The 25,792-nt window shown below is 45.5% G+C and overlaps 1 protein-coding gene across 1 annotated transcript; it reads right to left on the reverse strand.

The window, feature by feature from the left end:
- Positions 1-12,954: 12,954 nt before the first annotated feature.
- LOC146187705 (uncharacterized) lies at positions 12,955-17,576 on the reverse strand. Its single transcript, XM_084603501.1, has 2 exons — positions 16,416-17,576; positions 12,955-13,260 (listed from the first exon to the last, which is right to left on the reverse strand). Exons 1-2 carry the CDS (start codon positions 17,208-17,210, stop codon positions 13,111-13,113), a joined length of 945 nt encoding a protein of 314 aa, XP_084459627.1. The 5' UTR covers positions 17,211-17,576; the 3' UTR covers positions 12,955-13,110.
- Positions 17,577-25,792: the final 8,216 nt, after the last annotated feature.

Here is a 25,792-nt window from a genome sequence, read left to right on the forward strand (position 1 = left end):
TGGCGTCGCCGCCGCCGCAGGCGATGGGAATATTTTACTTCTTCTGATCGAATCAGGCAAGTACCACAAACAAATTTAGTATTAAAAAATACTAGCGACAAAATGCGATTTCTGTGCGAAATCTGAACTGCAAGGATTCCGCGGTTTAGCTGGGAGAAGCATTCTACAGCGCGGGTCTAATTGTGCAACACCCTGTATATTGAATCCGGCCCGGACTCGATCGTTTCATCAAAGATTAACAAACTATTGCAACCAACGTGTCAACTTTAGGTGGTTTTCTCAAATTTCTTCTCTCGCTGGATATCAGGAAGTCAATATGTGTTCTGCTTAAGACCTTATCCGGTTCAGCTGAATAAATAAAACAGATGTATAGCAGACATGGACCAGACAGTATTTGTTAAACGCTTCCTCGAGCGCTATTTGAGCGTATGATTTTCTCCGCACAGTACTAGGACGGTATGAATGTCTTCCACCAAGACTGTTTTTAGACACAAAGTGCGCTCAAACAGTCAAGAGACAGGCTTCGCAGTGCGCAGCGCCCCAGATAACCATGAATATTCAGAGGATGTCCACAAATAGTCCTAATGTCCAATGTCACTTGTCGATATTGTGTGGATATTGAGAGGATTATTCGATGAAAATAATCATTTAGTGGATATTCTAAAGATATTATTTCGTGGATGTTCTTTCAGTGTATAGAAAACTGGGGAAAGTGCTTAAATGCTTTGAGTGGATGTATATTTAACTTGAAGTTATAGCACAAACATATTGCGCATGTGTCGTCTCATGTATACAGGGGAGAGATGTTTACTTAATGTTTGGTCCTTTTTTTTTTCTGAAGGAATTATTTAGGCTATCGACTGGCGCATTTCTTTCTTTTATTCATGCATGCCAGCCCGTGCGGAAGGCCAAACTTCGTAGAGACTCCTCACGTTGTGTTCAGTCCCAAACGCCAGAGTTCGAAACGAGCGCAGTCACAAACGCCAGAGTTCCGAAACGAGAACCAACAACAGAGCTGGTAGCTTAGTAGCCACGGTCATCGCCACCGGCTACACCGGCCGCGCCGCTAGCGCCACCGCCAGCATTGCTGCGGCAGCCGCGTCAGTTTGCTGCGTTGTTGTGGTGGTTCGTTCTCTTGTTTCTTTTTTTTTTCTTTCGGGTGTCTGTGTTGTTCTCGCGACGGCGACCTTTTTGTTGTGTGCTTCACGTAGTCCCGCGCCCAAATTCGACCAAGCACCAGACGACTGTGCGGGAGAACAGCTAAAAGGGTAAGTGTTGATGTTACTGTTTGGCAAACAAAGTGTTAGGGTTCGTTTCTGGTATTGTGCAGTTTTAGTGGCGGTGACTTTACCAGTCGGTTATCATTTCGGTTGGGGGCATACATTGCTAAAAATACACGACGTTTAGTTCGAGCTGGGATGACTGAACCGTCCATGTGGGCAAAATACTCAGTGCCGCTTCTTTGCCTCTAGAAAGAAGCATGCGTATGGGACTTGTTGTTCAATAGGGATGGCAGCCAAGCCCAAGCCCGAGGGGCTTGGCTGCCATCGCATTGCCAAGAGGGTCTTGTCAAAATCGCAATCAGATGCGATTTTGGGTGTCTAGAACAGCCTGAACTTGAAAAAAAAAACACTTTGCAGGGCAGTCCCGCCGCCTACCATATATATTACCTCTTATTAGTAAAGTGGACAGCTTCCTAGCGCAGCTCTAGAAGGCAGTTCCGGCCTTTTCTTGTGATGGTGAAAGACTGCCAAGAGCCCGTCATTCATTGCTACTCTCGAATGAATTTAATCATTTTTTATCATTATCTAAAATTTTCTTGTGTTCATTCCATGAAATTTCCTTTCATTTAAGGTGAGATCCTGGTGGTCTTGTATGTTTTTTCTTACACATGTTGCTTTTTAATTTAAGCTGAATGTTGCCCCGGGAACACTAGAAGATTGCATCAAAATCCTTTCCACTGTTTGCGAGGCCCAGCATATGTTTACGTTGTATGTATGTGTATATTGTTGGTGTAATTACACCAATGAACAGTTTCCTTCCAGGATACCCACCATTTCACTTTTTTTCCTGTTTATATTAAAAGGGCTGTCTTTACCACTTCTTGCAGAGTGTTTACAATATGAGTTTTTGCCATGGATTTTCAAAATATTTTGTGAAGAATAGAGTGCTGTCTCCACAAGTGTGCTTGTTTAGGATATACTGCCAGTGCATTCCGACTGCTGTGGAGTTCATTTTACCAAGCTCAGATTGCATCAATGAACATGCTTCATTTGCATCATACCCACCATTCTACTTTTTTCATGTTTGTGATAAATGTGCTGCCGTTACTATTGCCATGTATTTATATATGTGCATTTGTATATTTGCAGGTCATCAATGTGCACCCCGGACCTGATATCACAGAGGCAAAATAAAACATAAATGACCAAATAAACATGACTGTACAACAACAATAATTTTTCTTGGTGATTTTCAGCAGTCTCTGCAAAGTATGAAATCAATTACTTAGTGCACTCTAAATGTATTTAGGGCATTTCCCTTGAAGAGAAGTATATTTGCAGGATGGTAGCAGCTGCACAGTAACGCCCACCCACCCTGCTTTATAATAAGCAAGTAATTGTTCAATAATATCCACCCAGGTGGACAATATGGTGCTTCGGAGTACATTATTGAGCAATTCCTCGCTTATTATAAAGTAGGGTACTCCTAATGCACAACTCACAGCACCAAAAAATATATTGGTTAATATCCACACAATATCATTTAATGTCTTATCAATATTGTGTGTGGATATGGTGTGGGCATTATATGGGGGTCCACAAGTGTCAAAATGGACATTCCATGGATGTTATGTCAACATAATATTAACTTCTGTAAACATCATATGGACATCGGATATCTATTTATGGATGTTCATTGAATATCCATTGAATACGATATGGTTTTCTGGGGCGCTATCCGGACCTATATGCCGCCTATGCTGCCGAGGCCGCGAACGCGGAGCGATTAAAGCCCCTGGAGCGATTAAGGCTCCTCCATTTGTTTTAAAGGTAGCGATAACTACTCGAGCGCCCTCTGAGGGGTCCAGAGGACAGCGCTAGCAGACGACGCGGCGCACTCTTTCGTGCATGCTTCGTAGTCATGAAGCCACGCTCGGTGCACACATAAACCGGTCAATTCAACAGATTTGTGTCCTATCCTGCTCAAAAAGCTTCAAAAGACAGGAATAATAACGTAAACATGCGTGTGCAGCATAAACGTAAAAAAAAAAACGCGGGCGTTAAACGAGCCTGCCCATTCTACTGAACCATTCGCATCAGTACAGCGGTTAGAAAACTGTTCAGTATTATGCTTTGAAATTAGTAGCGAACTTGAAGTAGAAATGATTTTTCAGTAAACTTATTGGGCTCGCTTCCTTACTAAAAAATAAGTAGACTACGAGTTTTCTGCAACTTTTGCGAACGTCGTTGCGCACAGAGCGTTAATGCAACGGGTGTCATTACGTTTGTAACCGTTTGGGCATACTCCGTTTCAAACACTTTTTTGGCTCGAGTTTATTTCGTTTACACAGTATTCCAATAGATTTATTTTGGAGAAAAAGTCAGTTTCTCTGCAGCTGTACATTGCCAACGCATGTATATCGTCCAACAAGTAAAAAAAAAAAATCGGGTATGATGCGATACAAAGCTCACGGATAACGTTTTCTCACTTTTATATTCTTAATTTGCTTTATATTGTTTTCCTTAGCCTGCCGGGCAATAATGTCACCAGTAAGCTTGAATGCCGCCTCTTGAAACTTGACGAGTCTCTGTGTGCGTTCAGCGGAACTTCGATGCAACGCCGCGAAACTCCTCCGTTAAAACAATGGCTCAATAGTGTTTCACACACACACACACGTTTGATTTTACACTTCTATGGTACAAATCTTTGTTTCTGTTTTTTAATTTTTATACACCGATATTTAGCATAGGCAAATATTGACTTTTTATTTCGATCATTTTGACACATTTGCACCCTCCTGTTTTTCCAATGTTTCATTTTTAATTTATATCAATCAACTGATCAATGCACAGTCTAAATTTTCATAACAAGCATTATCAAGCATTGCATTTTCATTGTGAGCATTTTGACACCATTGATTCCACGCGTTATATTGCAGTCCTGATCTGCTCGGGAAAAGTAAGGGGGTGCGACACGGCAGTGACTTTTCACTAGGCAGCCACAGTACAATAGCGGCATAGTCATAGCGTTCTTGATATTTTGCTCATGAAATAGCATATGCCCAAACAAAGGCCATTCCGGGCAAGCGAACGGCTTCTTAAGCAGACAGAAATCACTTCGCACAGTCGGGCGTTTTCAGTGGCCATGAAAATCTCACGCCCGATCTCATGAGGCCATAGCTTCCTTCTGTTGCTATTATCGTCACCGCGAGGAATGGAAAATGACTTTTTCGCGTCTTCCGCATGGTTCCGGCAGACGAAAGCACGGCAGCTCGGCGCAGCCGCATGTCACGCGTGTGCTTCAAAATTTGAGTTCAGAGATGTAACTCTTGCGTCCGCTTAAGCACTAAGTACTGCAAATATACTCCTAAAATGCAATAGAGGCATGTGAAATACTTTTTCCTTAATTAATCGGCCAATATCTCGCTGACAAGCGCTGATCGCCGTGCATTTCAGCGGCGCAGCGAGCACCGTTGGACCCTTTGGGCGGAGCTTGGCGGCGAAGAGGTCACGTGTAGCCAACCGGCCTATCGGAGGGAGGGGCGGCTGGATCAAGACCTGTCGCTACCTTTAAAAAATGGAGGAGCCTTAGGAGCGATTAAAGCCCCTCAGTTTATTGAGGGGCTTTAGGAGCGATTAGGGAGCCTACATGACCGTCCCTAGGAGCGATAGCACCTTAGCGCCGCCCCGCGGTGGCGGCGGGAAGGCATCACCGCGGCGGACACGCCAGCGCGCGCCCTCGGCACACTAGCCAGTATTAGGAGAGTTTCAAATTGGGCTAGTTGGTGGTTGTTATTCCTGTGCATTGTTGCGCTTACTGCTGATCAAACGAAATATGGCCATGTCATGTTTAGAGCAGGCCATAAAGAAATCATGTAGCCACAAGATGCAAGAAAGCTTCCATTTGCAGGCAACACGGCTGAAAAAAGCAGGCTATCCGACACCATTGCTCGTTTCAGTGGCGGAAAAAATAATGAGAAGGCCAGTACGAATAAGGGACCAAGACAATGTCAAAGAAAAGAAGAGGCCAGTGGTTATCCCATACGTCCATGCACTTTCGCACAACCTGAAAAAGGTTGCACAAAGACACGACGTAAAAGTCGTTTTTTCCGCACCCAAAAAATTGAAAGCTATGTGCGCGAAAGTAAATGAAGAATACAGTGCCGAGAAAGAGGAGTCATGTGGCGTCAGACACGAGACAAAGTTCGTGGAATGCCGCGAAGGTGTAGTATATAAGATACCGCTATCATGCGGGCGGACGTATGTTGGCCAGACAGGTAGGTGCGACGTCAATGAGAGGCTCAGAGAACATAGGCGCAACTGCGGTCTTGTCAACTCACCGGGAAAGCTGGCAGCTCACTTCGCCAGATGCCAAAAAGAATGCACACCTAACTTTCGGCAGACAGCAATACTGCTCAGTTCAAGGGAGAAACTAATCAGAGAACTGTGGGAAGCATACTGCATACAATCAGGAAAAGAAGGGCCATGTGTAAGCGTACCTTCTATCAAGCTTTCTAATCAAGAAAAAGAATTTTTGGAAATATAATAACAAGCAGCCAAGTCAGAAGGATAAGGCATGTTCTTTAATGCTGGACAGAACGTTAAAAGATATGTTGCCTTGACGATGTGATCGCGGAATTTTTGTTTTATGTTTTAATTTTGTTTTTTGTTTTGACAATGCCTATACATACATGCACCCAGAAATAAACCTGCAGTTGATAGTTTGCGCACATCTGTTCTGTGTCGTCTCCGATTGTGTCCCAGTTCCTACGTAAGCGCAACAATGCACAGGAATAACTAGCCAGTATATTCTAGGCACTATAGCCATGCTAACTAGAATACTTTCTAGTGGCGCGAACGGACGGAAAATGGGCGCCTCTTGCCACGGCCGGTCTCGAGGGAGAGAGCGCGCGCTCGAGAAACGCGCTCTCCCTCGAGACCGGCCGTGCTCTTGCACGCCGGACGCCACTGACCGCCGCTGGTGGCGCTGCAGTTACGTTTACTCTAAAGTCCCTAGATCGTTAGGGGAGGAGGTACTTGTCGCCACTTAGTTTTTGTTAAAAAACAGATCTAGGGACTTTAGTTTACTCACGGCCGTTCTCGAGGGAGAGAGCGCGTGCTCTTTCTTACGGCCTTCTCAATCGCCGCGTGAACAATGGGAGAGAGAGAGAGAGAGAGAGAGAGAAAACTTTTAATGAGCATATAATCAGTAAATATTCGCAGGAGCTGGGTGGTCGGTGCCCCTAGTCCAGGGCTCCGCTGGCAGCAGCTGACTTGCGGACTAGCTGGATAATCCAGGCTTGCTGGTCCAGGTTGTCGCTGGTCAGGGCCGCCTCCCACTGCTCGTGTGTCGGGCATGGCACTATTAACGTTGGGTCAGGTTTGTCCCGGCATTCCCAAGAGATGTGAAAGAGTGTGGGGCTTGCACCGCACCAAGGACAGTAACTCGTGTATTTTGTTGGGCTTATCTTATTTAAAATTTGAAGATTAGGGAATGTGTTTGTTTGTATTTTTCTCCAGTCTATAGCGTCCGAGGAAGGAAGGTGTTTGTGTGGTGGTGAGAAAATTCTTCTTTCTAACCGTAGGTGTTCCAGCCTGTCGCCGTAAGGTCCTAGGAGAGGGGTGAGGTAGGGATGGGGATCCACCCGGTTTGTAAGAGCTCGGGCTAGATCATTCGCTACCTCATTTCCTTCTAGGCCTTCGTGTCCAGGTGTCCATGTAATTGTGTGCGTCTGAGAGATGGAACGTAATATTGCACACGCTCTTTTGTGAGGTTTTCCGGCCAGGTAGTCCCTGCAGGCTGGTTGGGAGTCCGTCACTACGTGTGATGACTTATTTTGGTTGTCTTGTGTTTTTATGGTGATGGCTATTGCCAGTGATTCCGCTTCCGCAGGATCCTTGGCATAGATCGAAGCCTGAATAATTGGCCTCTTCTTGTGGTCAACTGCAGCTATTGTGAACTTGCCAGGTTCGCCGTAAGCCCCTACGTCCACGTAGACAACTTCCGCGTCTTTAGACAATTGTTTTTCCAATGATTTGACTCTGGCTTTCCTTCGACCCTTCTGTAACTCATGGTGCATGTGCCTGGGTATCGGGTTCACATAGATGTTGTTTCTTGTGGATGTTGGAATTTGTGATTTGATCTCAGAAGTTCTTAGTGCCTGCCATAGCCCTAGTTTTGACAGGATTTCCCTACCCGCCTGCGTTGTTGTTAGGCGTTGTTTCTGACTCTCTAGAACCGCCTCCTTGAGCTCCTCGAAGTTGTTGTGCACTCCGAGTGCCCAAAGACGTTCCGTTGATGTTGTTGGCGGGAGGTTTAGTGCCGTTTTATAGGCTCCTCTTATGATAGTGTCAATGGCCCTTTTATCAGTGAATCTAATTTCGTGATATGGGAGCCCGTAGGTAATTCTGCTAACGACTAGGGCCTGTACAAGGCGTAGGGTGTCCTCCTCCCTCATCCCTTTCCGGTGGCAGGTCACCCTTCTAATCATTCTGGAAATTTGGTTGACTGTGGTTTTGAGTGTTTTGATTGTATAATCCACTCTCAAATTGCTTTGCAACCACAGCCCCAAAACTCTGATCTTGTCCTTCTCTTGAATTATCTGGTCTCCTAGAGAGAGCTGAATTTCTCCTGGGGACTTGTAATTTCTTCTGTGTAGCCTGATAAGTTCGGATTTTTCTGGGGAGCATTGAAGACCACTCTCCCCGGCAAATTCCTCGACTAGGTCTATAGCGGCTTGCAGAGCTTCTTCTTTTTGCGCCAAGGATCCCTGAGTAGCCCAGATGGTGATGTCGTCCGCGTATAAAGTGAAACCAATATCAGTGCGGGTCAACAGTTTTTTTGCTAAATTTATCATTGCTATGTTAAATAGCATTGGAGATATTATTGAACCCTGCGGTGTACCTTTGTTCGGCATGGGTACTTTTGGTGATCGGATCTCTCCAATTCCTATGGTGGCTGTGCGATCTGAGAGGAAAGCCTTCACGTATTTGAAAATTTTCTCTCCGCAGTTGATATTGTTTAATTCTTGCAATATGGTTTGGTGGCCAATGTTGTCGAATGCTCCTTTGAGATCTAGTGCCAGAATGAAATTTTCGCCTTTTCGGGGTATGGTGTTGATTACTTCTTCCCTAATCCGGAGGAAAGCATCTTGCGTGCAGAGTCCCTTGCGGAAGCCCAGCATGCAGGAAGGAAAGATGTTGTTTTCGTCGATGTAATTTTGGAGCCTTAGGTGGACTACTTTTTCATAGAGTTTTCCCAGGCAAGAAGTGAGGGAGATAGGACGGAGACTCTCCACAGCCGGTGGCTTTCCAGCCTTTGGTATGGTGATGATATCCGCGTGTCTCCAAGCTGATGGGACCTGTCCCTTCTCCCACAGTTCTTCGTTGATGTACTTCGTTAGGTCTTGCAGATGTTCGGTGCTTAAGTTCCTAATCATAGCGTAGGTGACTTTGTCTCCTCCAGGGGCAGTGTTTCTTGTAAATGTACGGGCGGCTGAGTAGACCTCCGCCAGTGTTATGGGGGAGTCAAGGGAGGGGTTTGGTTGACCCGCATATGAAGTTTGGCAAGCCGGAGTAGGGTCTCCTATGTATTTCTTGTGCATGGCGGTGATCAACTCTGCATCTGTGCCCGGGTATTTATGGGCTATGGTGTGGAGGGTTCTTCTTGTGGCCGTTTTGGTTTTTGATGTGTCTATCATGCTTCTTAATATTGACCATGCTTTAGCCGTGCTTAGGGTACCTTTCAGTGAATTGCAAAAGTCTGCCCAGTTTTGCTTGGCGAGCTTTATAGCATACTCTTGTGCTTCAGCCGTAACCTGTGCTATCTTCGTTTTAAGTTTTCTATTTAATTTTTGCAATTTCCACCGTTTTAATAGACTTTTTCGAGCTTCCCATAAATGTAGGAGATGTCTGTCTACTTCTGGGGTTTTTGTCGTTGTGTTGATAGTCTTGGTCGTTTTTGCATGAGCATCCTTCAGGCTTTGAACCCAATCTTCAATTGTTGTGATGCCGTCGTGTGGCCGTCTAATTTGTCTGAACTTATCCCAGTCTGTTATTTTAGTAGAGCCAATGTTCCTTTTCATACGGGTTGTCATTAGGGATAAGCTAAGGATTTTGTGATCGCTGCCAAGTGTTTCTTCTAGATTGGTCCAGGTGCAATGTCTTATGTTTTTGGTGAAAGCTAGGTGAACAATGGGAACTTTTCTCCTTGAGTCACGCTCTCCGCCGCCGCAAGGGGCGCGACATGCTCACTGTTCGCTCCGCATCTGCTTCAGTGGCGGCGGGTGGCTTTTGCCTGGTTTCGCGTTGTCGCCCGCGGGTTTCGTGGTGAGTGCAGCCCCTAAATGAAAGATTGCAGAAGGTAGATGCTGCAGCGGCATCTTTTCAGCGTGCTATACACGTGAATGGAGTCTTTATATTAAAAAACACTGTCGCTCAGCAAACGCTCGACAAGATATGACATGTATTGCGGCATTGTATCTACTTTTGTTCATTTTAATCTGAATTTTTGCCCAAGCCTGTACAAGAAGATGAATAAAAAAAGTGAATGAGCATTGATCACATCGAAGCTTCAAGGCAAACATAACAGCAACAATGGCAAAACCGTCTTTCAGAGCTAGATGAGAAACCATCGATGTAACACCGAAGATGGAAATAATTTTATCATCATCATCATCATCAGCCTGACTATACCCACTGCAGGGCGAAGGCCTCTCCCATATTTCTCCACTTAACCCGGTTCTGTGCTAGCTGCATCCACTTGACCCCTGCGAACTTCTTAATCTCGTCCGCCCACCTAACTTTCTGCCGCCCCCTGCTACGCTTTCCTTCCCTTGGAATCCAGTTTGTTACCCTCAGCGACCATCGGTTATCCTCTCTTCGCACTACATGTCCTGCCCATGTCCATTTCTTCTTCTTAATTTCCACTAGAATGTCGGTAACTTGAGTTATTTCTCTGACCCACTCTGCACGCTTTCTATCTCTTAATGTTACCCCTACCATTTTTCGTTCCATAGCCCTCTGGGTTGTCCTCAACTTAAGTAGAACTCTCTTGGTTAGCCTCCACGTTTCAGCCCCATAGGTGAGTACAGGCAAGATGCAACTGTTGTATACTTTCCTCTTGAGCGATACCGGTAAGCTGCTAGTCATAATCAGCGAGTGCTTGCCAAATGCGCACCATCCCAATCTTATTCTTCTTGTTATTTCCTTTTCATGGTCCGGATCTGCGGTTACTACCTGTCCTAAGTAGACATATTCGCCTACTACTTCCAGTATTTCGCTACCTAATGTAAACTGCTGTTCCTTCCCGAGGCTGTTGAACATTACCTTAGTCTTCTGCATATTGATTTTCAAGCCTACCTGTCTACTTTTTCTGTCTAGGTCATCAATCATTATTTGCAGTTCATCCCCCGAGTTGCTTAGCAAGGCAATGTCATCAGCAAATCGCAGATTACTGATGACATTCCCTTCTGATGACAGTCCATCTACCCTTATCCCTAACTGCTCCCATTCCAAGTCTCTGAATACTTCCTCTAAACAAGCTGTGAATAGTACTGGGGAGATTGTGTCTCCTTGCCTAACACCTTTCTTTATGGGAATTTTGTTACTTTCTTTATGCAGAACTATGGTTGCTGTGCAGCCACTATATATATCTTCCAGCACTTTCACGTACGGCTCGTCTATCCCCTGATTTCGCAATGCCTGCATCACCGCCGAGGTTTCAACTGAGTCAAATGCTTTTTCGTAATCAATGAATGCTATGTATAAGGGCTGGTTATATTCCGAGCATTTTTCTATCACCTGGTTGATGGTATGGATATGATCGATAGTAGAGTACCGTTTCCGAAACCCTGCTTGATCCTTTGATTGATTGCAGTCTAAGGTTGTCCTGATTCTATTAGCGATTACCTTAGTAAATACCTTATACGTAACAGACAGTAAGCTGATTGGTCTGTAATTTTTAAGGTCCTTAGAGTCCCCTTTCTTGTGAATGAGGATAATGTTTGCGTTCTTCCATGGTTCCGGTACCGTCGATGACACCAGGCACTGCGTATACAGGGTGGCCAGTTTTTCTAGCACAATATCCCCCCCCGTCCTTCAGCAAATCTGTAGTTATCTGATCCTCTCCAGCTGATTTCCCCCTTTTCATAGTTTCTAATGCTTTCTTGACCTCGTCTTTCGTCACTGGTGGAACGTCTGACTGTTTTTCCCTACCGCCAATCTCATTACGGTCCTGACTAAAGTAGTCAGGACCGCTGTAGAGATCTGTATAGAACTCCTCGGCTACTTTGACTGTCTTGTCCATATTAGTGATGACGTTGCCCGCCTTATCGCATACATTTGGTTTTTGCCTATGCCCAATTTCTTCTTTACCGCTTTAAGGCTTCCCCCGTTCTTTACAGCATGCTCAATTTTGTCCATGTTATACTTCGTTATATCGGCCACCTTGCGCTTATTTCGGCCAATTCGATCTGGTCTGTTGGATTGGAAGCTTTCATACTCTGGCGTTTCTTAATCAAATCTTTCGTCTCCTTAGACAGCTTACCGGTATCCTCTCTAACTATCCTACCGCCTACTTCTACCGCGCACTCAGTAATGATATCTCTGAAATTATTGTTCCTTGCCTCTAGGGTAATGTCGCCATCCTCAGTTAGAGCTGAATACCTATTCTGTAGCGAGATCCTGAACTCTTCTGCCCTCCCCCTCACCACTAATTCGTTGATGGGCTTCTTTCTTACTAATCTGTTGCGTTCCTTCTTCAGATTTAGGCTAATTCGGGACCTCACCATCCTGTGGTCACTGCATCGCACTTTCCCGATTACCTCTACATCCTGCACAATGGCGGGGGTTGAACACATTATGAAGTCGATTTCATTGTTAGTCTCTCCGTTAGGACTTTTCCATGTCCATTTCCGGTTCTTCCGTTTGCTGAAGAACGTATTCATGATTCGTAAGTTACTGCGCTCTGCAAACTCAACTAGTAACTCCCCCCTGCTGTTCCTAGAACCAATGCCATAGTCACCTACTGCCTTGTCTCCTGCCTGTTTTCTCCCTACCTTGGCACTGAAGTCGCCCATTAGTACAGTATACTGCGTCTTTACTTTTCGCATTGCCGATTCTACATCTTCATAGAAGCTTTCAACTGCCTGGTCATCATAACTACTTGTAGGTGCATAGGCCTGTACAACCTTCAGTTTATACCGCTTATTAAGCCTAATTACGATACCTGCAACCCTCTCATTAATACTATAGAATTCATCTATATTACCCGCTATATACTTTTGACAAGGAAACCTACTCCTAGTTGTCGCCTCTCTGGTAAACCTCGATAACACAGTACATGCCCATCCTTCAGTACAGTATATGCCTCATTCGGCCTTCTAACCTCACTAAGCCCTATGACATCCCATTTCATGCTCTCTAGTTCCTCTAACAGCACTGCTAAACTAGCTTCACTAGCTAGGGTTCTAGCATTAAACGTTGCCAGGGTCAGTTTCCAATGGCGGCCTGTCCAGCGGAGCCAGGCTTTCTTAGCACCCCCTGCTGCGTCACAGGTCTGACCGCCGCCGTGGTCAGTTGTTCCGCAGCCTCTGGTGACTGAGGGCCGGGGTTTTATGGAGCTTATTGTTGTTCCGAGACGCCGAGAAGGCAAGACTTTATTCGGACAGCAACACGAACATACATGCAACAAGGATTCAGTGGCTTCGGTTTATAAAGGAAGCCTGGGTGTAACCGAGGCATGCTATTGGCTAGCGCTACGGTCGCACACGCGAACCATGACTGCGTACATCAGATAGCGGCACACAGTAGCAAGACAGCAGCAAGCTTGATAAGCGTTGCGCCGATATAACACTTCCCCTCCAACAAAATCAGAATCTATCATACGTCAGACGATCCGGCTTCCGCTTGCAACGAGCGCTGCGCCTTGGTAGCACACGTAACCCAGCATCAGTTTGTTCCGACGTTGAGGCACTTTGGGCGTGACTTGCGAGTGGAACACAATCACTCTGATCCAACACTGGCTGGCTCGAGGCAGCTGTAGGAGACCTTTCACTTTCGAGCAAGTCACTTGCAAGGGGCAAATCTGTATCACTTTCGTTTACAACAGCTGGCTTCACAAAAGAACGTCGCAAATGATCAGCATGCACAAATCGCGTCTGTCCGTCTACAACCACAAGGTATGTCATTGCCGATTTCACATCCACGACCCTGCCTGGACGCCACTTCACCTGTTCCCCACGCACTGAACGCACAAACACACTATCACCAACAACAAATGATCGAGGTGAACTCCTTCGCTTGTTTGCACTGCGAACATTCCTCTCAGATCTGGCATTTATTGCATCTTGCAGATTCGGTTTCAACAAAGATAACCTTGTGCGCAACTTCCTCCTCAAGAACAGTTCATCTGGCGATTGGCCGGTGAATGTGTGCGGCGTTGTTCTGTAAGCGAACAGAAAGTTATCTATCCTGTGCTGCAGTGATCTGGAACTTTTGTTCTTCTGGTCTTCCAGCAATTGCTTCAACAACGACTGTTTTACTGTTTGGACAGCACGTTCTGCCGAGCCGTTCGACTGAGGATGATATGGCGGAGTAAGCGTGTGCTTGACCCCGTTTGTCAAAAGAAACTCCTCGAATTCTTTTGCACGAAACTGCGGCCCGTTATCTGTGACTACCTCTATCGGCAGGCCATGACTTGCGAACAACGAGCGCACCGTTTCGATCGTGCTTTGCGCCGTCGTTGACGTCATGATTTTTATTTCCAACCATTTGGAATAGGAATCTACAGCTAGAAGAAACATCTTTTTTTCCTTTTCAGCAAAGTCTAGATGTACCCTTTCCCAACTGCTTGTGCACCACTTCCAAGATGAAAGCGGCGCTAGTGGCCCCACGGATTTGGTGCTTTGACAAATTTCACACTGCTTCACTGCTCGTTCGAGGCAGTTGTCTATCTGTGGCCACCAAACCATTGACCTCGCAAGTGCTTTCATCTTTGTGATACCGATGTGTTGTTCATGTAACAAGCACATAACTTCACTTTGAAGCGACTGTGGTACAACGACTCTGTTGTTCCACACCAAACAGCCGCAATCGACTGAAAGCTCAAACCGCCTAACGAAGAAAGGCTGATAAAGTGTGTCCACAGCACGCGGCCATCCGTGCCATACCATTTCACGAACAGTACTAAGAACTGGATCTTTCACAGTTTCCCGCTCGATATCTTTCGCAGTTAAGGGGAGTTTACTAACGGGCGAAAAATAAAATATTTCTTCTGCCTCGTCACCGGCTTCAGGCAGTGGAAGGCGTGATAAGCCATCTGCATTGGCTATCTTTGTTCCTGCTCTGTGCAAAATGCGAAAGTTGTAGTTTGCAAGGAAAATTCCCCAGCGATGCACGCGAGCTGCAGCGACTGCATTTGTGTGGTGCTTTGCCTCAAAAATAGCGGTGAGCGACTGGTGATCTGTGATCACGTTGAACTTACGCCCATACAGATATTTATGAAATTTCTTTACTGCAAAAACAACAGCAAGAGCTTCTTTTTCCACCTGCGCGTAATTACGCTCGGCAGGAGTCATTGATCGAGATGCGAACGCAATCGGTCGCTCTACGCCCTCAATCACGTGCGACAGCACCGCGCCTAAGCCGTAAGCAGAAGCATCACATGTCAGCTGTATTTCTTTCTTTACATCATACAGTTCCAAAACCATGTCTTCACTGATCAAATTTTTACACCGTCTGAAACATGCGTCACACTGGCTCGACCACTTCCATGTGCTGCCTTTGCGCAACAGTTGATGAAGAGGTTCTAGCAAGTTTGCTAGGTCAGGCAAAAATTTGGCGTAGTAGTTTACTAGACCCAAAAATGCCTTTAGTTGAGTCACGTTAGTTGGTTGAGGCGCTTCTCGAATCGCCTTTACTTTTTCTGGTGTTGGGTGTACGCCATGCTTGTCTAGCTCATGTCCCAAGTAACAAACATTTTCTTGGAAAAATTTGCATTTCCCTGGGTTTACCCGGATGCCGTGTTTACTGAGCGTTTGTAGCACTTGCTCGGAACGGTGATGGCACTCCGTCAGGTCTTTACCTGCTATTAACACATCGTCCAGGTATGTTTCGTAACACCTGGTCCATCACGGCCTGAAACATTGCAGGGGCGCTTGCCACTCCGTATGGCAGTCGCCGGAACCTGAACAGTCCCATGTGCGTGTTCACCGTCAGCAATTCTTGTGCCTGCTCATCCAGCTCAAGCTGCAGGTAAGCTTTAGACAAATCCAGTAAAGTGAACACGGTCCCTCCAACCAATGACGCGAATATGTCCTCTGGCAGAGGCAGTGGATAGTGGTTGAGTTCAATACCCCGATTTACAGTCACTCTGTAATCCCCACATATCCTAATCTGCTTTTCTGCTTTCTTTGGGACGATCACTAGCGATGTTGCCCACGCACTGTGCCTCACTCTGTACACCACACCAGCCTTCTCAAGTTCAAGCAATTCATTCTCCACCTGTTCGCGCAATGCATATGGTACTGGTCTCGCCTTACAAAAAACTGGCTGCGCATCGTTTTTCATTTTGATGCTACCAGTGAATCCCTGAATAGAACCATAACCTGGCTCAAACACATCACTGTACAGCCGTTTTAACCTGTTCTCGGCTTCCGCTGCTACCATCTGCCTGCCATCCTGCACGTTATCAACGTCACGTTGCAACTGCTAAACAGCATTGTGCAAGTCAACTTTTAGTGCCGTTATCCAATCGCGACCTAAAAGCGTCGGCATGCGAGCTCCATTTTCTTGCTTTGCTATTATCAGAGGCAGATCGTAGCTTCGGTTTTGATATGACACCTTGACGTTTGCTACGCCTTTCACTTTGAGTGAAGTACCGTTATATACGACTAGACGTATGTCGTCGTTCGAACATGGACAATTTGGAAAATTTTCATCAAAGTCTCTTTCAGACATTATTGTCACAGCGGCTCCCGTGTCTAATTCCATCGGTATCTTCTTGCCATTTACTTTTACTTTAAGCACAATAGGCGGTGAGCCGTGAACTTCGTTCGTCGTACACACTGTAAGCAAGTCAGTTTCCGCCAAGGGCTCCTCAACTTTGTGCACCACCTTTGTTTTGCACATTTTTGCTACATGACCCGGCTTCGAGCATTTGAAACACATACTTTTGAGGAAAGGACAACTCACAGGCGTATGCAGTCCGCCGCATCTATGACAGACGCGAACAGTGCCTTTCCCACGTTGCTTCCTTGGGCCGTTTTGCGGGGCACGCTGCTCGTTGCTAGGGGCCTCCTCCTTTGTCGCGTGTCGCTGGCCTTGCGGGGTGGAATCCCGATGCCAGCAGATGTCCGCCGGACTGGTGGTTGACCCCTCCGGTAGCATTTCTCTGGTGTCTTTCTGAGCAGTCTCCAAGGCGGTAGCAATTTTGCAAACTCGCTCCCAGGTGACTTCATCATCAGACAGGGCAAGAAGACGGCATCGGATAGAATCCGCTCGCATTCCAGAAATCAGTCGATCCCGGAGCGCTTCTTCCAAAAAACTTCCAAACGAGCACGTGGCAGCCAGTCTCTTCAGCTCGACAATGAACTGTGCCAGGCTTTCGTGCGACTCTTGCTTTCGCTGGTAGAAGTGATACCGTTCGGTAACCACTGACCGCTTTGGTGCATAGTGCTGTCGGAGAACATCTGTAGCTTCTTCGTACTTGACTTCCGTGGGCTTCTTCGGCAGCAGAAGGCTACGCAGAGTCACATAAGCTTTTTCACCAAGGACAGTTAAGAAGACTTGCAGCTTCTTACTTGTGTCTATTCCGTTTGCTGTTGCGTACAGGTCAAACCTTTCCACGTAGATGTCGAAATTGCCAGAGTCCGGGCAAAACTCGCCCAACGATCCCAGAGTGGTGTTCATCACTGATGTTCCCGCTTGCCGTGGCGTCGTCGTCGTTTCTTCAGGAGGCTTGGTCAACGATCCCATCCTCGTCGCCATGTTATTCCGAGACGCCGAGAAGGCAAGACTTTATTCGGACAGCAACACGAACATACATGCAACAAGGATTCAGTGGCTTCGGTTTATAAAGGAAGCCTGGGTGCAACCGAGGCATGCTATTGGCTAGCGCTACGGTCGCACACGCGAACCATGACTGCGTACATCAGATAGCGGCACACAGTAACCAAGCGGCACACAGTAGCAAGACAGCAGCAAGCTTGATAAGCGTTGCGCCGATATAATACTTATCATAGGAGGTTGTGGCCAATTACTGCACCAGGGTGGCCAACTCCTGTTCTGGTGAGGGAGTGCGTTGCCGGAGGTGTTCACCGGCATCAGGTCGCACCCCAAACCTGTTTATGCAATTCCATCGACACGCGGATTTTTTTTTTCATCCGGTGGAGAATTGCGCGGCACCGGGATTTGAACCCCGACCCGGTCCTCTTGCATGCGAGGCGGATGTTCTACCGCTACGCCACCGCTGCACCCGAAATAATTTATACTTTATTTATAAAAAGTATACTGTTGTATACCTTTTATACATTTTTACATTTTTACATTTTCGAAATAATTTTATAAAAATGTAAGAATGTAAAAATGTATAAAAAGTATACAACAGTTGCGTCTTGCCTGTACTCACCGATGGGGCTGAAACGTGGAGGCTAACCAAGAGAGTTCTACTTAAGTTGAGGACAACCCAGAGGGCTATGGAACGAAAAATGGTAGGGGTAACATTAAGAGATAGAAAGCGTGCAGTGTGGGTCAGAGAAATAACTCAAGTTACCGACATTCTAGTGGAAATTAAGAAGAAGAAATGGACATGGGCAGGACATGTAGTGCGAAGAGAGGATAACCGATGGTCGCTGAGGGTAACAAACTGGATTCCAAGGGAAGGAAAGCGTAGCAGGGGGCGGCAGAAAGTTAGGTGGGCGGATGAGATTAAGAAGTTCGCAGGGGTCAAGTGGATGCAGCTAGAACAGAACCGGGTTAAGTGGAGAAATATGGGAGAGGCCTTCGCCCTGCAGTGGGTATAATCAGGCTGATGATGATGATGAATGTAAGTTGCACAATGCTTACATGGCATAAAGTGTTAGTAGTATAACGTCAGAGTAAACGATTTTAAGTTTTGTTTTCAATTTTGCTATAATTTATAGACCAGCAACTGTTTTATGTTGTATTATAAACATTATTTTAATTTTGCAAATAAACGTTGGTTTAATGAAATGTTTACATGATATCATGATTATTTCATGAAAAAAAAACAGGAAATCTATTTCAAGCACTAATTCCTAGCAATATTTTCTTTCTTTTTCTAGTATGTTTTTGAACTAATAGTTCCTTGTAACTATCTGTGCAGTAAAGCCTGCCTTAGAGAGCAATCGCTGCCCCATTATTTTGGTAGAATGCGTTGCTTATTACACATTCGCCACTGTTACTCAAGGGACACTCCTCAATAATGGATATAAAAGTTTTTCTCTGTGCTATTTATTCAGAGGTGACTATAGGAATTGTATGTCGCGCTGTATTGTGCGCCTAGGCACCTTGTGTCGACACCGACGAAATCATTTCAGCTCTGCCGCAATCAGTAACCGAGGAACTGAAAGAAGTGATGGTATCTCCTGTCATCCCATTACCCACTGTCACGTATTCTGCTTTAGCTTACGTCGCTGGATACATTGTGAAGTTAATCAGGGACTTCGGGTGTGACGTGCTATCCTTCTTGAAACCAGTGAAACAAGCCATGTACACTATTATGCGAGGACAAGATTCTAGCGGACTGCATTATCCAAAACCAGAGTTTGTAGCCCTCTTGGACAAGGTTGTGTATTTTTTTGAAAAAGCTGTCGTGCACCTACCACACACAAATGTCCTTGAAGTCCAAATCTTAATCCAGCCAGCACTTGAGAACTCACCTTTGCTGAGTTGCCCGCAAGGCATTGACAATAGCCAAGGTCCGCTTCTTTAATATGTGAGAAATTTCTCAGACTCCTTCTTGTCAATTATGCTAAGAAGGTGACAAACAGGAACGAAAGGCCAGCTCCTTATATGTGCACAAACCGTCCAAAAAGATCTTGAGTCTTTAATTTTCTAGCCGCATGCTTGATGAATGAGTGCAATGTGTTAACTTTGAAGGACATTTTTTTTTATTGCTTGTTGCTCTTTTCAATTATGCATATCTGTTTACGCCCATTTCCTTGATTAAATGTTGTTGTTTTTTATCACTGTATTAAACTGACTACGACTGTCTACGTGTGCGTCAGTCGCGAGACTGCGTATACATCTGCTGAAGTTCAACCTTCATTAATACCGTTTCTTGGGCTAGTTGGTTCACATTTGTACAGCGCCTTTGTCCCGTCTTATTTCTTGTGGTGTGTTTATTTCGGCGCAGTTTTTCACAGTACGAAGTTCAACCTACTGATTTGTTTTAAACGAAGCTAGAACAGCCCACTTCACTAGACAACTGAAATTTTAACTGTATGCGTAAATTTTTGTTCCTTACTCTGAATCTGAGACGTGCTATGAATTTTCGTCAGGGCCTCTTTTGCTCTAAACGAAAACGGCAGCGGTTGACAGAATATCCACCGAACAGTTTGCCATGCACTAGCGTCAGGTCGCGCTCTACCTGCTTACAGCTTTCAAAGGCACACTGCGTAAAATGGTACATATATTTTTGTGAAAAATTTAGGAGCAAAAAGTGTTGATGTAAGTGCACCCGAAACTTCATTCGACCGTGCGCGACAGCACTGACGAAGGCGCGCACGCGCATTATTGACTATTTTTATTGCTCATACACGATAAATCAGACGCTGATTACGGCTTCTTCCTATAAGCCATAAGGGGTGAAATATCAGGACCTGCCGGTTGCAACCGATGCGGGCGGAGCGAAGAGCGAGCGCGCGTTTCCCTTGCGCGTGAACGTAGGAACGGTCTGTATCTGTTTATACGAAAGCGTTTTACAAGTAATTTTTGTACTTTTCTAATGCAGTTACCCACTCCTGTTTGGAATGACATTATCTCACGCTGCTTCACCCATCTGCTGTAAGCACGAGCTTAGTGCTGTTTTTGGCTTCCCAATCTAGCATTGTGCGCAACAGATTTTGGTCTGCCTTCTTCAAAGTTGAAGCAGGTCGAAACATCGCATTGCCTGGCATCGGGAGTAGCGCGGTGTGTTTTTTAAGTCTAAATTTTGAATTTTCAGCGTACGTGATGGCTTATAAGCTAAATATATGGACAATTGCGTCTGCTATGCTGTAGTCACTCGGGAAAATTTAGTGTAATTTTCAGTGAGTGACACTCGACCTTAGTATCATTCGCGTAGTGTCACACAATATCTGTTGTTGAGGATCTCCCTTTCTGTGTTCATAGCCGCACCAAGAATATGCGGAGAAGGTCGAGCCAGGTATTTGTCAAAGGAATGCACCATTGTGCCCTTTCGATCGCTCCCCTTTACACTTGATCTTGAAAGCTAACGTCAACCACCGAGGCTTCAGATTCACACAGATTACACAAGGTAGATATTACATTCACTCTCCCCTTCTCGGGAAATAATACAATGGAGAGCAACGGATGGCATGTCACCTCGCGACAGAGTAAGAAGCGAAACGCAGTTTGTAACAATTACTTTGGTCGCAAAGAAAAAAAAGGAAAAAGAAACTTCCCGTGAGTGGGCCCGCTGGAATTTGGCAAGTGGGCTTATCGCTAGTAAATTTCGTGAAACAGGGATAACAGGTCCTCTGAAGCTGCTTTTTTTTTATTATTATAGACAGGAGCAGTTTTTCGCGATGTTTGTGAGATTCGCAATAATATAAAAGGTTGGGTTGTCATGAAAATTAGGTCGTTTTAAGTATATGATTGGTAGCTCGACAGGTCACAAAGAAACTGATCTCGTGAGCTGGAAGGTGTAGCGGCATCTTGTAAAAGCGGTCGTAGGGAAGCAAGGTGCTTGCGCAGTAGAAAAGTTCATCCCGAAAGCAGCTTTTCCTTCCCTGTGTAATTAATTACGCATCGCAAGGCGATGTACACACCCTGTTGTCCCCGCAAGTACTCGTCTGAGGTTAAGCCAAATTTAGGTGAAGCTAAATTTGACCGCTTGTCACCCGAATTGGTGCTGTCTCTTGCTTGGCATCCATAGAAAAATTGTGCTATCGCACATGTAAATATCGCATTGCTTCCATAATGTTTTTATTATTTCATTCATTTGCGTGCACACTACAAAATACGCAAAATGACTGTTTCGTCGCCTATCTCATTTCAGCGCCAGTTCGAGGGCAAACACAATGTATGGACGGCGGCTCCTCAAGTCAACGGCTGTCTCGACATCGTTGGATTGCGTGTAAAAAATTATCTGAATAAAACGGCATCTGCAATTTGAAGAGTCTAGTAAAATCTGTTATATGCCTTATCGAACAAACCGTTCCGATTCCAGTGGTTGAAGGGGCGTAACACCCAAAGCTGATCAGCAGAGCGGTTTGGACGATGCGCTTGCACATTTACTTGAGTTGGCTAAGTCAGCCAGAAAAATCAAATGATGGGTACGGCAGCAAAACTGTAGCTGGCGCCAACCTTGATTAAAAGATGTCTCCTAGGCGTGCATCCAAAATCAGCTTCGAAGTCTTGATGAGGATTGTTTTGGAATAAAATGCCGTGTGCATCAGCGTGCGACGCGTGTCAAAGGTTGATTTACGCATCGTTTTTTGCTGTGTCTTTCTACGGTTTCTGCAATACAAATAATTTTCGATATACGGCTGACTGAAACGTAGACATGGTTGTTTATCTATAGCAATAGACGCAACTGAATGCTATGCACCTCATAAACTCATTCATGTCCGGCAGAACAAAGTGCATTGCTTTATAAAACAGCCAGTCTTCAAAATAACCGCATTTGAGCATTCGAGACGGCGAACGAGTAAAGGTTACCATCTGCAATTTGATCATTTCCTCTTAGAACTACGTCGCATGCTAGCAAGCAGTAGTTGCTTTCACATTTCTTTTTTTTTCGAGCAAGAAAGCGCTCAGGATTGCGAGTATGTGTGTAAAAACGTTAACCAGCTGAGCCTGCATGCTAGCGCAAGAGCGTGCTGAACAAGAAATCGGGCCGACGCTCCATAGCCCGCCGTGTCTACGCTTGCCCCAACATGGCGCCGTCGACGGCATGTGCAGTCTGCACATGCTTGCGATTTTGCCCTCGAACTTTCAGTTTTGCCTTCCATCACAGTCACTAAGACATCTCAGCTCTTCAAAAGCACCATGCGCGATTCGAAATAGCCAGGAAAAAGACCAACTCGCACTGTTTTGCTCCGAGATGCCGAAGCGCGCCTATCCGGGTGCTCCAGTCACCTTTGTTTGCTGCTCCGAGGGACAACAAACATCGCAGAAAGTGGAAACGAAGCTTGTGAAGGCAGGAAAAGCCTCTCACAGAAGCATTGGCAGCGTGTGAGCATCATTTCGAGCCGCATCTCATCCTGCTGCGTGACTACGCACATATATGATCAACAGCAGAAGTGAAGATATACCGCGTGAAAAGCCATCACTGGCAGCTGATGCGGTGCCTATACACTCTTGCCGGATTATCCGGCATATATTACCGTCAAACCCGTGTAGCGAAGGCTGGATGTGGGCAATATTGATGTTGCAGAGAGTTGTGCTTAGTGCAGATTCTTGCTATTAAGCCTGTGGCACCAAACGATAGTCGACATATTATGTACCGCGTGTCCAAGCTAACTTCAGCCAAGTGTTAAAAATAAACCATTTGAGATAGGCCAGAGAAACCACTTGCTGACAGCCACCTGGTGCACCAGGTCTGAACAAAAGAAAGACTTCGGGGAAGAAAGCTTGGACTGTTTGCGTGATCTCGATTACTACCACTGGCTCAATAAAGCAGACAGCTGAGGTTAAATTAAATTCAATTCCGCGTAGTCATGGTATGTCCTTGGATCTCTAGCTGGCACATTTATTTAATTATTTATTTATTCTTCATATCATACCCTACTGATGTCCCAAGACAATAAATATCAATAAAAAAACGGTGCAGGCAATTTTTCATTTTGCAATTCTAATTTACTAAGTATATTGCTTTCAAATAAATGTGATTTGCAAACTTGGGGAGGACCTTCTGAAACCCCCATTTCATTTATTCCCGATAAAGAAAACCTCACGTGCATAGTTTTTCCCACCTCTATAGAAAGCCAGCGAAATAAAAAAAAAATCACGTGACTGACGCATTCATGCGCTACGATACTGTGGTGCTCCCAACCGTGCATGGTTTGAGTGACAGAAATTAGCTGCGGCCGTGACTCAACAGCCCAGTCTCAGCGCTATACAGGCTGATAATTTTTGTATTTCGCGGGCTTTCTTTAGAGCTTGGAAAAACGATGAGGCTTTCTTTATTGGAAATAAATGGAATGGAGGTTTTAGAAGGCGCTCTCAAATTCTGCAAACCCAGTTATTGTCTAAAGGCGATAGTTAGTCAATTAGAAAAAATAATTACTAATTACTTAACTTCAAAATAAAACATTGCCTGGGGGGAGTCAGTTGGCTGGCAACAGTATACAATTGTGGTCTCTCTATCCTACCTCAAACTAACTGTGAGAAAGGCTTTAATCTTTTTTCTGAAAAGAAAAAGATGTCACATGTATTAAACTTGGCTAATTTTACTAATTTTAAGGACAACAGAGGCCTTTTGTACCCTTCAAGTGATACCAGTTTGTTGCTGACCTTGAGAATGTGTTTACAACCTGCTTCAGTCTAAATTCAAGCAGACAGCTTGTACTCAGTATGCTACTGGCCAATCAAACCTGCTAACTTGGGTGCTCTGACCACTGTCAAATTGGTGCAGCTGAAATCACTGCTTAACTACCCGCATGCACTTTTTCACAAAATGCATTAACCAGCGCAATGTCAAGATTCAAAGCACCTGAAAAGATGAGCAGATGGATGCTCTTAGGACTGTTTGTGTAGTCAATAATTTCGCAAAACAACTCATTGTTGATGGCTTTTGTCCCATGCACTCAAATAAAATAAAACAGCAGTGGAGAAGCCTTGTGAAGTACCTAAACAAGACTGCTCTGCCCTCCTCATGTATGTATTTTTGGCATATATGTTATGCATATGAGATGATGAAAAGATTTTAGCACCTAGCCTTACAGCGATGATTTATAACAGATGTTGTTTCTGTGAACAGAGAATAATGGTGACGCCACAGAATATCGCTGGATGATTCGTTTCAAAGCGCAGGATTAGTTTTTTTCGTGACCACTTTTGGTGAATTCCAATCGCAGAGCAGGAGCACTTCCGGAGCAACGTTTTCTGCTCCTTTCGGAGCAATTGTCTTCCAAACGCAGATCCGGAACACGGATCGCGTCTTCCAAACGAAGAACGGGAGCAATTGCCGAGCAAGGGTCGCTCCGCGGAGCAGTCAAAACTGCTCCGCAAAAATCGGGGGAAGCGACCGGAAGTTTGCGTGACGTGACTTTCCGAGCGGCGCTAGCGCATCCATTTCCGGTGGCTCGCCGCGTTGGCTTCAGAGGCAACGCGCCGCTCCATAGCAGACGATCAGTATTTGCCGCCGCCATGGATGGTGATTCGCGTCGCGCTCTTGCGCTCGCTTTGCTTGAGGACAGCGAGTCAGAGAGCAGCAGTTCCGACACATCTGTCGAAGAATCAAGAATCAACTATTTATATGTCCATCGTCCGTGTAAACTCAAAGCTGCGCACGTTACAGCTCGTCTCTGGAAGACTGCAAACATTCGGTACGTGAACCGAAGTTTTCTTCCATATTAAAGAAAGTGCTGAAGGAGTCTTACCGTGTGTGTCCGCGCTCGGCTCTTCGAGCAAGGAGGATATAATTGCGTAAACGGCTGCAGGCTTGCAAAGAAAGGCTGCAGGCTTGCAAAGCAGACGACGCGAGCGCACGAAAAGCGCGGGCAAGTGCAAGGAATGATGGGTACTTTCTCCATCTCCGTTTGCTCGCGAGCACCACCTACTTGCTCCGGCCAGAGCAAGAGTATTCGAAACGCAGAGTCTGGGAGCGTGCTCTCCGCCGGATCGAGGCGTTCTGTGATGGAGCGTGCGCGCTGCTCCAGTTCTGCGATTGGAATTCGCCATTTGTCATATATATATATATATATATATATATATATATATATATATATATATATATATATATATATATATAACAGCCTGAAGCGGCTCCTCACTTTACCAATTGCCAAATTTCCTAACGCTAAGCAGATATCAAGCTAAAAGGAGCACTCCTGGTTACCAGTGGATACCGAATAGCGCAGTGTAATATAATCATTACTATTGGCTAAAGGAAAGTTACTGCGGCGTGGTTGGAGAGATGCGAGAACCCGTGCCTGCGCACGATGCCTGGCCGCTCTGCTAACAGTCTGCTGCTGACAGTTGAGTTGGCTCTGTAATAAAGCGGGCTCTGCAGGGCTCAGAAAAATACCCGTTCCGTACAAATAAATGTGCCGTGACGATTTACAGTGCGCGATAACTCGTCCCGCATGAGCTGTAGCAGACGCCAGCGAAATAAGAGCGCTTTCACCCTAGTGCAACGGCGAAAACCCGAATAATGTAGA

Source organism: Amblyomma maculatum, chromosome 5 (genome assembly GCF_055883805.1).
Source record: "Amblyomma maculatum isolate TAMU_Amacu chromosome 5, ASM5588380v1, whole genome shotgun sequence".
Lineage (NCBI taxonomy): Eukaryota > Metazoa > Arthropoda > Arachnida > Ixodida > Ixodidae > Amblyomma > Amblyomma maculatum.